The 15,951-nt window shown below is 44.6% G+C and overlaps 1 protein-coding gene across 4 annotated transcripts in view; it reads right to left on the bottom strand.

Annotated features, from left to right (window-relative positions):
- Positions 1-500: 500 nt before the first annotated feature.
- The window catches only part of LOC142761654 (BCAS3 microtubule associated cell migration factor-like), a 73,344-nt gene continuing 57,893 nt past the window's right edge, over positions 501-15,951 (bottom strand). For 2 of the 4 annotated variants that reach the window (XM_075890052.1, XM_075890055.1), the window contains 4 exons: positions 13,506-13,603; positions 9,266-9,436; positions 5,946-6,075; positions 501-942 (listed from right to left, as the gene is read on the bottom strand). In XM_075890052.1, coding sequence (XP_075746167.1) covers positions 5,954-6,075; positions 9,266-9,436; positions 13,506-13,603 — 391 coding nt within the window. In that variant the 3' untranslated portion in view covers positions 501-942; positions 5,946-5,953. Of the gene's footprint in view, positions 965-5,945; positions 6,076-9,265; positions 9,437-13,505; positions 13,604-15,951 lie in introns of all 4 variants that reach the window. The other 2 variants (XM_075890053.1, XM_075890054.1) reach the window with 2 other exon arrangements.

The following is a 15,951-nucleotide window of genomic DNA, read 5'->3' as shown; positions in this document are numbered from 1 at the left end:
TTTGCCACTTGAAATGTACCAACTCCATATACTTTAGACCACATCAACGTGCTCGAATTCATCGTGCCACCTCTCCATGTGTCACTCGCCTAATTTCACTGCTCAACAACTCAAAAGCTAAATATATATTTGCAACTATGAAGAAACACTTCATCGAAATGTTTGTAATATCAACAGACATACCCGAGTTTTTGAGTGAACTGATATTATTTAATTTTAGGTGACACAAACACGAGAATAGAAATCCGCAGCGCCACCCAAATTTTTTGCAAGGAAAGCCTGAACCACTCAAAGGCGAAAACTGCCGTGCACGCGGTGGCCATCGAATGAAGATGGTCTTTCAAAAGTACCAGTGGGACACTGAAATTAGTGTGGCCTCACAAATGATTGCTATAAGCACACATGCTTTGCGTACTTCCCACCATATGACTTCTTTGAGTGTAAAAAAAATTGAGACACTGCACTGAACACCCATTACAAACAACAATAACAGAGGCACATACAGGGCATCGGTAAATTTTTATTGCGCTTCCTCGATGAAATGCGTATTATATGTATAAGTGCTAAACTATATATACTACACAGCCTTTTATATCTGCTACATGACGGATCCACCATGTCTAGCAGAAAAAACAACTTAAAAAGCATTTTTTTCACTTGTTTTTTTCTCGTCTCACTCTGAGTACAAAAGCAATATCGGCACATGCGACATAAACACATCATTTGAAAATCTCGTCTCGGAGGTTTAAAATCATCTTTCTTTTTTATCGTTTTTGTACACGACAATGGTAAATAGTGCTTTTTTTTCACAAGAACAAACACAATAACATACAACTGGAGTGTGCTATAGCAGCCCAGGTTCTGTGATCTAAAAATTCATGACTTCTTCTGGTCCACAGGCCAAATTGAGCGTCCAAGCTGCAAAGCAAGGCAAGAAACAACCTGTAAAAAGGCAAGAAACGACCTGTAAAGAGCGTTTTACAGTTTAATTAGAACGATCAAAATAGTGCACGGAATTCACATACAAAAACTGTAAAAGGATCTCGAGCATTTCTTTTAAGGGGAGTCGTACAACCTGCGCAAGCTACAAAGGTTTCCTGTCAAAGTGGCGCATGTTTGGCCCGTTCTGTCCTGTTAATTCCCTTTTTTTTTTCAGAGTAAGCAACTGGTTCTTGCCACATGAGATGCACATAATAATTGGCAGTTTAAAGAAATGAAAAATGTGTATTCGCACTTTTGAAACAAGAGTAATTAGACATCAAACTAATTTGTGAATTACTTTTGTTATATATCAGTCATAGTTTTCTTAAAGTCATAAAAAATATTCAAAAGAGATAGCAAAGTACCCAATAGCCAGACATATTTTCTACACAAAACTACAATAAACGCCCTGCTTCCACACACGGTGACAAAAGCTGCCTCATCAAAATTCTCGAGCAGCACGGCTGCTTTTGCAAGTTCTTCGTTTACATGTGACCTTGCTCTGTTGTGTGTACCAGGTTGGTGCCATATGTCGAGCAGATGCTAGATACACTCAACCCTCATTACAGTAGAATCTTGATGATCTGAATTCGCAGAGAGCATGTAAAATATGAACCAAAGACAACTTAGAGCTGATATTCAAGGTGAACAAGAACTTTATCAGCAACTACTCCTAGCTAAAAAAAAAAAGGCTATGATGTGCTTTTGAACTTTCCTGCTTTCACCACCTCTCAATAAGGTGCTGCAGTTTCCTCACTCATGCTGCTGGCATGGCATGTTCACGGTTGACAACAAAGGGAGCTAAAGCAGCCAAACTCATTGTGAGTTCACTCGCTTCGCTGCTTAGGTGGCCAGAAAACCGCGCTGCGATGTCGACACGAAAAAAATCAGTCCTGGAGAGTTCACTCTAAAAAATTCTAGCGAAAATGCCAGAGCGGCCAAAAAACCACGTCCGCACCCGTCGAAGACGTTCACATTCGTTCTGCTCCTCGTATACAGTATAATCTCAATGATAAGAATCTCACGGTCACAAAAAATATTTGTAATAGCCAAAATTAGTATCATCGGACCACATGCAAAACTAGCTAAGTTAACACTGAGTCGGAGGCAAACTCATTTTCGGCACTCGTAAAAATTTATTTTTTGGAGAAAAAATCTTTGATGTCTTTCTGCTTGTTTTTTTTTTTTTCAACTCACTAAGCAGACTTCCCTGCAATTCGTGAAAACGCGTGCACGAGTCGTCACCGATTTCTTCAGCAACCATAGCACGCCTCAGGACGTCGAGCGTGTGCAGAGTTTCAGCCGCCGGTGGTAGTCCTTCGGCGTCGCACTCGCCTATTTCCTCGCCATAATCGCTGGAATCGGCAACCTCACACGTGGCCTCGTTGACAATGTTTTCCACCGTGCGCGCACCACAAGTGGCAAAATTGTCATCCGCCATGAAAAAAGTCATCAGCCGAACACCCGACATCAAGGCATTCCCAGCCCTCAATGGGCTCCTCTGACTCTGAAAGGACCTCTGGCAACTCTTTGGGAATCCTAAAGAAGCCGCATTTACCAAAGCAGTTCGCAATGGTAGTCGGCGTTACTCTATACCAAGCCATTGAGATAAAATGATAGCATCCAAAAAGCTTATTCGCAGGCCACCTGCGTCTTTTCTGTCGATTTTGGCAAGAAGGCGGCACACAAAAAGTCTCTCGTTGTCTTTCTCGTAAAAATCTCGTTGGCTTTCTCCCGTAAAAAAACTTTGCCGTCAATGTTCACACCGGCTGCAATAACTTCTTTTGAACCAGATCAATAAAGATTCTTCAAGTTTACCGTGTTGGGCTGTCTTCGCTTGCGTCGCGTTGACGCTGAACGAAAGCACATATTTCAGTATTGTGTCCCGCTGTCCAACAATTGTGCTCAATGTCAACGTAGCGAGACCTAGCTCTTTAGCCAACTCCGTGCATTTTCTTTGGGGATCTTCATTGACCTTTCGAAGAATGTCCAGTTTCTCCTTAAAGGAGAAAGCCTTCCGCTTGTGAGACATGGCTTGCTGCGAGTCCGGGAAAGGCACAACAGAGCAAATACGTGTGCTCGGTTGGGCAAGACAGTGTGGGCAGCCTCCGCACTACAATAATTACGTGTCTGCACCAGAGAATACCTACCACCAAGTGGATTGGATTTGTGTCTCCACCTTGGCTAGCGCCATCTGGAGCCTTGAAGTGAAAGCAAAAGGCGCACTGTCGCCTGCCGCTCGCAGGCGGGGCTGGAAACATGCCCAACCAGCGGCGCAGCACACATTTCAGCGCGTGCGTGCACGCTGCGTGATTCGCGGCCGTCGATGGGGTGCCGTTTATTCGTATCAAATGACTCTGGTAAAAAATCAGTTCGTAACAACCGTACTCTAGCACATTGTAAATTAATGAGCCTTGGCCGGGATCACAGAAAAATTCCTGTCACCCCGAAATTTATATCAGCCGTAATCGTATCGAGATTCTACTGTACATGTTACCCCTGCTGATGCCACCACTTGGGAATACATTTAATTTTGACCGCTTCCTAAATACTAAAGTTCATACCAAGTTCTAACTATGCATGCAAAGCACTGAAAATAAACAGTTTACACCTATACAGACATTATTTCAGAAAATATGCCAGCAGTAATGACACAAGCGGACACAGCGGTGGCAATGGATTCAGCCGGCAGAGCAAAAGCAAGACAGGTTGGGGCATACCGACTCACTGCTGCTGCATCTTCTTCTACTTCCTGTGTTCTAAGCAATCGCAAGCCAAAGCAGGTGTGTCCTTGTTAAGGCCATGAGCTTTGACGTGCTGCGCGTGTAGCTCGCGATAACGCCGATGCGATCCACCGCTGATGCCTTTGCCGCCATGTTGAATTAGAGGCTCATTGTTTACATTACGTGGTTTGAGAGGTAGAGCAGCCAGTGAAACCAAAGCCGTGAAGCAGAAAGGCCATATGTCATTGCGTGGCAAATAAATTCGTCTCGGATTGATTTTTTTCACGTCAGCCTCGTGACGTGTTTTTCTGGCCACTAAAGTGTTTCCTCACTTCCCACGAGTTTTGCCACATTCACTCCCTTCGAGGCCAAGAGTGAACAGGTCTTCTTCCCACAGACAAGCCGCAGTGCGCTGCTGGCATGTAGCGGTCAATCGCACACTCGTATCATCCGCGTTGGCTGGGAAAACCGTTCGTATAACACGAAATCACCATGTATTTTACATAATGTAGTCCATCGAGAACAACCTTGAAATTCGTATCATAGCGAAATTCGCATCAACTCTAATCATATCGTCGAGATTCTACTGCATAACAAAGTTGCGTCTTACAAGAAAATAAGTTTGTTATATCAAAAAGTTCATAATAAAGGTTATTCCTAAGGGTGTATGTAATGCAAAATTATTTTGTCATTTACTTTGTTATAACTTCTTCATTACAACTGCTAATTCATTAAATCTGTGTTCGCTATATTGGGGTGTGAGTATAAGTTCTTGAAAAATAGCGATGTTTTATCTTTACTAGGTGCTTATCTTTACTAGGTGCTTCAAAATTCAGCATTCCAATTGGAATCACTGAGCCTGATAGGCTTGCGAGGAGTTGTACCTCTGTGAGCAGCATCTCTGTGAGCAGCATGTGTTGATCTGGCAAAGTATCAGAACTTTCTGACCCCTTCCCTTTTGAAGGCTGCATGTGAAGCTATCACTACGCCATTAGAACACTTACTGTGGTGCCGATAAGTTTATCATCACAACTGATTGTAAGAATTTGTGTTGTCATCCTCAATCAAACGTGTAGCCACTGCCTGAGCGAAAGAGAACCTCAGGATCCAGGCGTACTCGCAAGCAACACAAAAGGGGGAATACCTCACAATCCCACCGTTAAACCGAATCAAAATACATTTTGGTGGAAAAGCTAGTTGAACGTATCCCTCTTATGTTCTAATAATTCACTGTTCAAATGTAAATGTTTTTTGAGCATATTTCATTTACGCTCCCTTTTTCGTGTGCCTCAACTTCAAGGCCTAGGAACTCCCATTCTAAAGTACATAGAGCAATTAGATTGGTCCTAAATAGGCTTATGCAAATAGTGAATTTCCGGTTTGAAGCGAATTGAAGGTGAATGGTGATTCTGGCCGAACAAATTCAAATCATAATTCAATTTAGTCATATCGAATATTTCAAAATGTTAAATAATTTATATTCAAAGCAAATTAGAGTACTGCAATATTCACTTGAATACTCAAAGCATTCGAATATTTGCGCAAGTCTAGTCTTGAAACATTCCCTAAATCAAACAGCAATAAATGCCACCCTCAGAATAATTAGTACACTCAGCGTCAAGGAACAAGTACAAGCAAACAGCCAAGCACGCTTATTTTTTTGTATTTAGGCACTAACTGTACTAATGATATGGAGATGCACCAACTAGCCCAACAGAAAGCACAGTTCAATCTTTTGATAAAAGACAAGCACTGGGGAGCAGTTCTTGTTCCTTACATGAAGCATCTTGTATAAGCGAGGTGCCTTGTTATCATTTTCTGATCAACACCCATTTTGAAGCAGCAGTGGTGCCTCTTATGCCCATTTGTGTCTCTTACAGGGGATCAACAGTACCACTATTGGCAGCCTGTTCAGCAGTGTCTGAGGAACTGATTTAGAATTTGGGAAATCATTGCAGGCAGTTATTTAAGAGTGCATAAAACAAGAATCACAGTAGGTAAACAATAATCGGCTCCATCTCCTGGATAAGTGCATAAAATCGCACATACGGGGACATTCCCAGTACCATACATCAAATAGAAAAAAAAAATTCAGCGAACATTTCGCTCCAAGGCCCAACTCTTTCAGCGCTGCATGCGTATTCCAGGTACTGTCAGTGCACATGCAAAATTTCATAGCGTACTGTGTTACCAGAGAGCGCTGTAATGGGTGAAAGAAAAAAGCACATGTAGGAGACTCACAGTAAGAGTCACATAGAGTCTTGCTGGGTAGAGGAAAAGACCAGTAAGTGCTCTGTGCTTTGGCTGGGCGAGTGGTAGAGGGACACGTCCGAGTTGCACCGAGAGCCTACGTCTTCAAAGCACGCCAATTCTGAGGAACCAAAGAAAGAATGGTTAGTAATAGTATTCCCACCTCAGAAGCGGGTGCACACAAGCTCGTACCGATGGGCATGCCTTCTGAACTGGTCAAAAGCTGCACAGTCGGTGATGCCACTCACAGAGACTACTGCCGAGTACGTGAGCAGGGATGCAGTCAGCTAGCTCCCTTGCTTTGGTAATCTGGGCAGGACCTGTCATGCCTTCTTAAGATTTGTTCAGACTATAGTCCTGATCTTGTAATGCCTTTTATGATCTCATACCATGGTTAATGATGCTAAAGGATCCACATTTTGAATGGGTTTAAAAACGTACATTTCCACCCAAGGTGAAAAGCTACTCATTGAAGGGCTATGAAAGCTGTAAGAAACCTGTTGAATGGTACCTGTTCACACAACTGAAACAGTTTGATGCAAAATTAAGTGCCCCCAAAACAGAGAAAAATATCCCTACAAAAAAAAGCTCACAAGATTATTCAAATCTCAGAACGGGCATAAGCACAAGCATTAGCAGAGCACAAGTCAGAACTGTGTGTTCACAGGTCACTACTTTATCCATTGTCATTGGTTGAATGACCAGATGATTTCCATAAGGACGAAATATTGTCTACAAGCCAATCTCACTTGAAGTGCAGCTTCCTGGCAACAAAAACTTTGCTTTCATACTACGCAGCGCAGCAATGCAAAGTATGCGGCAGTAAAGCCATGCCTGAAAGGCAAAGTCATGTACACTCGCACCTCATTAAAATAAAGTTTTGCATGAAAATAGGTTCATTCTATCCAAAAATTTGTTATAAAGGTATCTATCTTCCTAGCACTATAATTGAAGCAAGACTATTTCTCATATACTTCATTATAACAAGATATTGTATGATTGATAGATATGTGGGGTTAACGTCCCAAAACCACCATATGATTATAGAGACGCCATAGTGGAGGGCTCTGGAAATTTAGACCGCCTGGGGTTCTTTAACGTGCACCCAAATCTGAGTACACGGGCCTACAACATTTCCGACTCCATCAGAAATGCAGCCGCGGCAACCGGGATTTGATCCCACGACCGGCGGGTCAGCAGCCGTGTACCTTAGCCAATAGACCACCGCGGCGGGGCAACAAATATTTCAAATATTTCATTATATCCGGGTTTGTAATACAAACGTTTGAGTACAATGTATGAAGTCACTTGCCCATGCATACTATCCTCACTTGGCATGACTTGTACACCCAAAAATATAATCACGATATCTTTTACACATGAGGTTTAGCGGTTGAAAAGAGCAGTATTACAAAATAAGCACCCAACATTCATTTTACAGCACAGCTGTCTCAGACTAGAATCTCAAGATTTTGTTGTGCTCATCAGCAAAAAACCATTCCACAAACTGAAGTACAAAGTGCCTAAAGTGGAACTCTGATGATATGACTTTCAGAAAACCACACAAAACTGTAGTATAATGCAAGCGCGTATAATCGAAAAACTAAGATTATAGGCAATGACACTCAGCCTTGCCTAAAAAATGGGTACACAATGCCTGCATAAGCCCACAGCATGACCTTGTGCCTCTGCAAGGAAGGTGCCTCAAATTATTCTTGCCAGTGTCAGCAGCTAATGACAGCATTACTCTGTTGAAGAAGGTGCAAGTGCATCTTAATTCTTAACCTTAAAAAAATCTAATCCAACGCACATCTTTCTACCAATAAGTAAAGTCTGAAAATTGCCTGCGTGGGAAAACGAAACTGTAAGTGCGTTGCCAACAGCCTCCCGTCAGAAGAGTCAGGCACAGTGTCATGGCTATCACACAATGGTGACAGACCACGAGTTTCCGTAGAATACATAGTAGAATGCCATCGTGCATGGCTGACCTGAGCGCATTGCAATTTTTTGCCATGTAAAGTGCAACTAGTGGTGTGTGTGCTCATATTATGATCGTTGACATCAAGCAAAAGTAATTTTGCATGATGAAAACAGCTGCTTTGCGCTCTTAAGTGCGCAGGCCTGTTACTGCGAGTGTGACAAAGGCAGGAGATCAGCAGTATGCTGACCAGGAAAAGTTTTCACGGACTAAAAACGTGAAAATGTCAGCCTTTCAGCCGGCTGAAGCTACTCTGCAAGGACAGAGCTTGGCTGGGTAAGGACTTCAGATACATAAGTACACGATCAAGGCTTATCTAGAAGCGATGAACTCCCAGGAGAATAAATTTTCCATTCTGAAAAGACATCCTCTCTCACTTTCTACTTCCCCAATCGTCAGCCTACGACAAGAATTATATGCACACTCTCAGCTGGGTTTCGCCGCCGGCGTCGGAATCGACGTGGGGAGAATCGACGGGGGGGGGGGGGGGGGGGGGGAATGTGTTTTCAGCATTACCAGCAAGATGGTGCAATAAGCGCGCATTGGCACATCGCGCGGCGGCGCCTGCTCTTATCTCCTACGCGTACTTTGCACGGCTTAGAGAAGGGGAGTGATGTTCCCTCATGCACCCTAATCTCGCGAAGGCGAGGAGCGGAAGGTCGTATGCCTTGGCTGGCCTCTGGTTTTACCTGGAACGATTCTGCTGTAATTACCAAGTGCACAAAGGTCACTGGAATTATAGCAGTCTCCATTTGCAAAAAGCGCATGCTTTTCAGACACAGCAGTGTAACAAATGAGAAGCTTATTCGTGTGCATATGTACCTGTGAGTACGTTTTGTGCGTCATTTTTGCGTGAGGAACGCGGGGCATGTTTTGATCTGCTTTCCATTCTGCACGTGACCTTTCGATTTGTTGCTACCGCGTTCATTGCTTTGCCTTTCCGGCAAAGCAGTGACTTTTTAATACATTATTTCTATGGGGATTTTGCCAGGACCAAGCCGATCCGTCATAAAATGCGGGTCGTCATGAAACCGGGGGTACTTATAATCAAAGTTTCACTGCATCAGGTACGACCACTGAACTTATAATGGCCAACTAAACTATTTAGCTCAGTTTCTTCTTCAACGATTGAATATTTAAAAGCTTATGCTGTGTATACTTATGGAATGCAGTCACCAAAGCAGTGAACCAATTTCGAAAGACCCATAGTCATTACAGCAATGCCACAGTGAAGTGAGAAAATGACAAGAAAAATATTCAATAGTGACGAGTGATCACCATGAATGAATGGAATGAACTGGCGCCTAAGTAAAGAAGCGTGCAAACCACTCACCGCTGCCACTAGAAGTGCGTGCTGCTTGTCTCTCCTTGTACGGCGACTCATTCATGGCATCGGCGATCCTCTCCATGAGCTGCTCCTGCCCGTTAGCGTGAGAAGATGCACCCGAGCTGTCGGACCAGTGGCCGCACACTTCCAGGAGGCTTGGCGGCCCTTCGAAACTACCTGATGGCCCCAAAAACAGAGCAAGAGAGGTCACTGCAATGTACTATGATGTGCACCCGTTCATCACAACAATGCCTGCTCAAAATATAGCCACCCTTCATGTACTTCCTGCCCTGGACCTTGATTGGAAGTTCACTCAAACGTCGATATAATGAACCCAATTGTATCGAAACATTGGTTATAACGAAGTAAATGCAGAATCGTCTTGCAATAGATACGGTGTTACCAACATATCTTTATAATGAATTTTTAGATATAACAAACTTATTTTCATGCAAGTTTGTAATAACGAGGTCTGGCTGTAAAACAAGAACACATCCGGTCTAACAAAATGAAGCATAACTTTCGACTGTTTTGAAGAAACAGTTGAGAGATGCACTTCATCTTTTGAATTCAAGATCGACATGGACAAACTAGCCTTAGTTTTTGCTTTGTTATCCTAGAAGTAATTATTCTATAGATGTAAACAAGAGTAGAGAAGGATGCGGAGGCGGCCTCGGCAAATTCGTGTTGCCCCACAAGTACAGTAGAATCCCGATGATACGATTATGGTTGATACAAATTTTCTGATGATACGAATTTTAAGGTTGATTCGGATAAAACACGCTGTCATTCGGTGTTATACGAATGGTTCCCCCAGCCACCATGAACGATACAAGACACGAGTGAATATTGCAAGCGAACAGTGCAACGCAACTTGTATATGGGAGGAAGGCCCGTTCCCACCGTACCTCGGAGGGAGTAAACGCGGCAAAACTCGCGGGAATTTCCATCACTCTGCTGCCTAAGTGGCCAGAAAACCACGTCGCGAGGCTGACGAGAAAAAATTGGTCCAAGACCAATTTTTCGCCAGGCGATAGCACATCCCAGTTTTGCTTCGCGGCTTTGGCTACACCGGCTGTGCTAGCTCTTAAGCGGGAACGCACCCTTTAAATACCGAAAAATCACGAAAAAGTCGATTTTTCGAAAACCACATATTCAGGTAATATGTCTTATAAACTATCTGTTTTGTAACTATCAATGTTTAATTCATCGCGAAAGTATGTCAAATAAATTATATAACATGCTGTGGCAGCCGGCGAGTGGCCAGCGAGCGCTGAAAATACCCCAACTACGCACGTATGCAGTACTCCAACCACGCAGCCCAGCGCCGTCATCTTGGTTTTGTTTTGCTTGTGAATTCTCGCTCTTTTTTTTTTTTTGCCACCCGCGGCAGCAGCAGCAGCGTGGCCGTGCAGGAATCGCTTACGATTGGGGGGCTCTCGAAGTTTTGAAGTCTCCCTTGGCTCGGATGCAAAGTCGCGATTGGAGGAAGCGCGCGCCTCTCGAGGGAGTGGGCGATCGCGCAGCTCCTGTTGGTTGTTGCGCGCGATGACACATCTGTTCCCCCGGCTCACCGTCTACTCCGGCGACGCCCTTGCAAGCACCGGTGTTGTCTTGGCACGCGTCGTTTTCCCATTTGCCATCATTCTGCTTGGTTCTCACGCGTGCTTTTCAATCTTCCACCGTTTTTACGAGACAATCTTTTGCCACGTTCACACGACGCTGATTGTTGTTCTGTCACTAACGATGGACAGGGCAAAGTTTGGGACTCAGCACGCGTTCTGTTCAATCAAGCGTCCGATGAAGCTCGTACGTATGATGGGGCTTGTTCACATGCCAACGCATGGGCGACAGTCGCATCGATGCTGAGCAGATTCTCCTTCGTCTTTTCAAGACGACGACTGCACTGATGCTTATCGCGACATAGAGAATCGGCGCAACACTCCGTCGTAACAAGTGAGGCTGGTGTTGGTGTTTTGTGCTCAAGTGCGTCTGGTGTGTTGCGCTCGCTAAGTGCAGTAATTAAGGCCCTAAACAGTGCGACCGCGTCGTCAACTGTGCAATTGCCAACACGTTTATGGACGTGCGAGCAGTTAGCCGCAGAGGATAGCGAAAGTGTTGCTGTGCAACCAAAGCTCGGCGCTATGTCGAGCTATAACGGCAACTGACGGCGCTATGCCGGAAACCAAGGGGCAGCAGAGAAAACCCTTTCCATGTGAAAAAGGCTCAAAAACAGCTGCAGCACAAACAGGAAAAGTGGAAGAAGAAAAAAGTCCTAAAGAACATCTCTACCTTCTTTGCAGGGTCATTTTAGACCAAAATATGTGTTCGAAACTTTCAAAGTCAGTTTTCTCAGAATAAAATTTTTATTATGGTGATATCTCTGCAACCGTTCATCTGATTTCTATCAGATTTATTTTATTATCTGTCCTCATAAATAGCCGACAAACTGACATAGCAATTTTTAAATTTATTGTATCTGTAATTTGTGATAATTAAAATTTCATTTATAAATGCTCAATGGCAAACAAAGTGCAGTGCTCTGCTAAAAATTTTCAGCAAGGAAATTAAAAAAAAAGAAAGGGGCTCTAACCTAGAGTAAAGCGCCCATCCAAGAATCATCACAGTGAATTTCACGGTGCTAGCACACTTATTGAATTCACCAGAGCCCGACTGAGAAAGGTGTGTGGACTTTCCTTGTAAATGGCTGTAACTTTGGAACCAGTGAACCTAAATACATGAAATCTAGTGGTTATTCAAATGGCTTTATTATTAGCCTACCCTGAAAATATCATTAGAATAGCTCAACGAACAAAAAGTGGCCCTTCCATGGTAGCCTCCCCCCTTAAACCACGCGATGTAAACGAGTTGCGTATTCAACACGGCAGCAAAGGCTACAGTGATGGCTTGCGTCGGCGCAATTGCGAACTACTTGCACAGCACGACAAAGCTCACAACCCTGACAAAGACACTTTCATGGAGAGCCTGGTTTTGATTACGATCGCTGCGAACCCTCCATGTAGAAGGAGGTGCAGCGGCAGCGAGTCGACATGCCCTAATGTGTCTCGCTTTTGCACTGCCAGCTGAATCCATCGCCACCACTGGTGGTGCGCCAGCTTGTGTCGTTGCTGCAGACGTATCTCCGTAAACAACTTTTGACAGGTGTAAACTGTTCTTTTCCATTGTTTTGAATGCACAACTACAACTCTGTACGAATTTTAATGCTCAGAAAACGGGCCCAATGGAATGAATTCTCAAGCGGTGAAAGCCGCATGTGAACAAAAACGAAACGAATGTGAACAAAGGCAGAACGAATGTGAACATTTTTGACGGGCGCGAATGTGGTTCTGTGGCCTCTCTGGCATTTTTGCTTGAATTCTCCCGTGTGACTGATTTTTTGTAGTGTCGATTTTGCGGCGCATTTTTCGGCCACTTAAGCAGCGAAGCAAGTGAATTTCTAATAAGTTTCGCCACTTTCGCTCCCCTTGATGCCAAGTGATGCCAAGGAAGCTTGAAATGCTCTTTATGAGGAGACAATTGCATGTTCCGTGCAGAATGCACGTCACCAGAGCCACGCCAGCGGCAGTGCAAAGCTTACTCTGACGCCCAGGCAACCGCCCTTCTTCCTCACTCGGCGAACCTGCATAGTGCTCTCGCGGACTTTTTTCCTTTATTTTTTTTTCACTCTATTTAGGTAAGAGGGCGTCCAATCGCAACCATGAAAATACGAAACAGAACTACTGATCATGGCCAAGTTTGGGGTGCGCCTATTATGTGCGGAAATAAAAAAATCTGATTTCTCGCAACCAAACTGGAAGTGCACCTGATGCGAGTGCGCCTATTATGCGAGTAAATATGATAAGTGTTGCGCATGCATGAGATAACTCAAGGCCAGACAGACAGTCTAGTTATTTTTTTCTTTACCTTTCTTCCAGGACCAATATAGGACCAACAGAAGATTAGTGCACATAACTGCTGGTATGGACAAGCAAAAAGTATGAATTAATCGAATCAACGTGATGAAGCAGTTTCAATTGGGCAACTTTATTATACATTAAACACTTACTGGGCCAATCAAAAATTTAAAATTCGTTCGTATTGACTGAAAGCTTAATCATCAGACTTCAATAATCGTGAGCCTGAACAAGAAGGGAAATCTTGAACTGCGAGTTATAGAAAAATGAATCATGAGCCTGTTGAACAATATTTCAAAGTAAAAGCACAACGGTGGTCTGCCATGCCTTACCAGATGTGGCCTCAATCAGAAGAGGAGGAAAAGCGCTGTCCGAGAGGTAATGGCTCATGGCGGGCACAGCTACGGGAACCGACATGGGTCCAGAAAAGCTGCAACAAAAATAATAAAAAATGTCGTTCATTGCACAGCAATGATAACACACAACGATATTAGCCACATGCACGCTGCATTTATGCGTGAAGGAAAACACACTTACCGTGCGTTAGCGGCAGGGGTGTGAAAATTCTGAATAGTACAATGCTATTATATATAGTAACATACAACAAAAATTGCTTGTTTGAATAAATTTGCATAGACTAAAAACACAAATTATTGCACTATGGTGCAGAAGCATACAGCTATGTCAGAAATAAACAGATGTGGTGTGACTGAACAGAACAGTTAAGATAACTGCGGGACAGAGCACAATGATAACCAAGGTTCTTAAGTGAAAGGCAAAGAAGAAAAGAATGTGCCTGAGAAACAAGCATGAATTAATTTTTCTAACTACTGAATCTTTCGGAACTGTGTGCTTCCTAGGAAGTCCAACAAATCTGACACGATCATGTACAGTCGAGGCCACTTATAAGAACCTGAGCCTGCCGCGGCATCCGTTCGCTGTATCCTGAAGTTTGTAGTAAATGAAACACCACTTTTAAAAAAAAGTTGCGAGTGAAAACACAAATGTTTTTGCCCAAAAAAGTCCGTGATACACGAGCTTCGAAAAGCAGAAGCGATGAGGGCGGTCTCTAGTTTTTATCGAACAGTAGCGTGCTTGTTCGCCGAGGCTCGTGGCATAAGCTGCATGAGGAACTGGCTCCAAAGTTTCGTCGTTCGCGTAATTCGATTCCTCCAAATCACCCTTGCCACGTACTTCATTCACAATGCCCTAATCCGTGCACGGTTCTGCGGTGTCGGCATCATCATCAGCCCTAATGAAACTATCACAAACAGATGTTCCACCTGCTCTCCCATGTCGGAGTTGACGGCAAGCTGCCACAAATTGCCGCCGAAGTGATTCTGTTCGGAAGCTTCAGGCTCGGCATCGGGCCCGACGTCGACGAAGTTGTCCTCGCGAAAACAGTTTCGCGGGCATGTAGCCATCACCATCGCCCACGAAATATCTACAATCTCCACAACCGAATACTGGGACGCCCGGAGCGGCAAGTTGGCTGCCAGGTGGTCAACAGCTTTGAGCAAGCGCTCCGCAACGCGGCACCTAACGCACGGATTACGCTCAAGCCAAGCGGTCATACTTTCGACGTTTTGTTGAGCAGCAGAAAAAAGTGTGCAAGACCTACCGCCTACCATCCTGATCACACATGCACACCAAGAGCGAGCAAGACGCGCACACGCGACACACATGCCAGAACGCGCAGAACAGATCTGGGCTCGTTTCTAGTTGGAAAACGAAACTAACTCGAGCCAGCGTGGCTGGCGTCGCAGAGCGGTGAAGACGGGCGAAGGGGTTGTGATCAAGAGAGGATAGCAGATTTGCGAGAGAGTTTGGATAGAGTGAAGAGAGGGGAGAACTCAACGAGAAGGCGACATTGAAAAAAAAAAAAAAGGACGCTGCGCTGTGCTTTCTTAAGAGCTGCAGAAATAGGTGTCTTTTTCCTTTCTTCACCGAACCACTACTACCACCACCATTGAAAATCAAAACACGCGAGAAAATGGTAGGTCGGGTAGCTTGCTTGAAAGGTCTGCAAAACGCACACATAGAAAAACTTGAAAGAGTGCCTTTGCGCGCAGAAGTCAAAGCATGGCCGCCTGGATCGGCGCGCGCGACGGTGTTCAAAGAATCGGCAGTCATGGTCTCAACTACTTCGATATTTCACGATTCATTTCGCGCCAAGTGCGAAGTGAGGGAGAACAGGTCCTAAACACAAAACGAATTGCAAATTATCAGTCGGTGGAGTAGCGTATGTGCGTGCCCTAGACGCAGACGATTGGATACAGTCGGTGGCCGACGATGTTGGCAAATGGTCCGGTCACTCCAGGCCGGCGACGCCAATGACAGTACCAGCGATCAAAAACAGGGTAGATGGCCGACCGGTCTTTGAAAGATCGGTGGCAGTGTGAAAACATGGGCCTCGTCTGGCGATGCGGGGTGCTCAGAGTAGCGGGGAGGGGGGGAGGGGGGGAGAGAAAGCTTGATGGGGTGCGAACATAAAGCAGTTGGGGAGAGTGGAAACTAAAGGGGCGCCAAGGCAGGGTCGGCGTTCAACAATAAGAATGTATAGGCACCTCGCCAATGCCTCATCGGTGGTGAAAAGTGGTTTCCCGGGAAGTCGGCTGAGCGCCGACCGCGTTCACTGTGACCAATCGGTGGCGCCTGGAGATGTTCTTTGCAAGTGCGATTTTGTGCCATTGAACCAATGTATATTTACACGGTCACGCGGATATTGTTCGTTCTAACCGAAAGTTCGTTTTAAGTTGCGCCGTTATATGTGGGCCC

Source organism: Rhipicephalus microplus, chromosome 3 (assembly GCF_043290135.1).
Source record: "Rhipicephalus microplus isolate Deutch F79 chromosome 3, USDA_Rmic, whole genome shotgun sequence".
NCBI lineage: Eukaryota > Metazoa > Arthropoda > Arachnida > Ixodida > Ixodidae > Rhipicephalus > Rhipicephalus microplus.
Note: the sequence above shows the minus strand (reverse complement) of the source record. Positions and strands in the feature narration are given on the sequence as shown.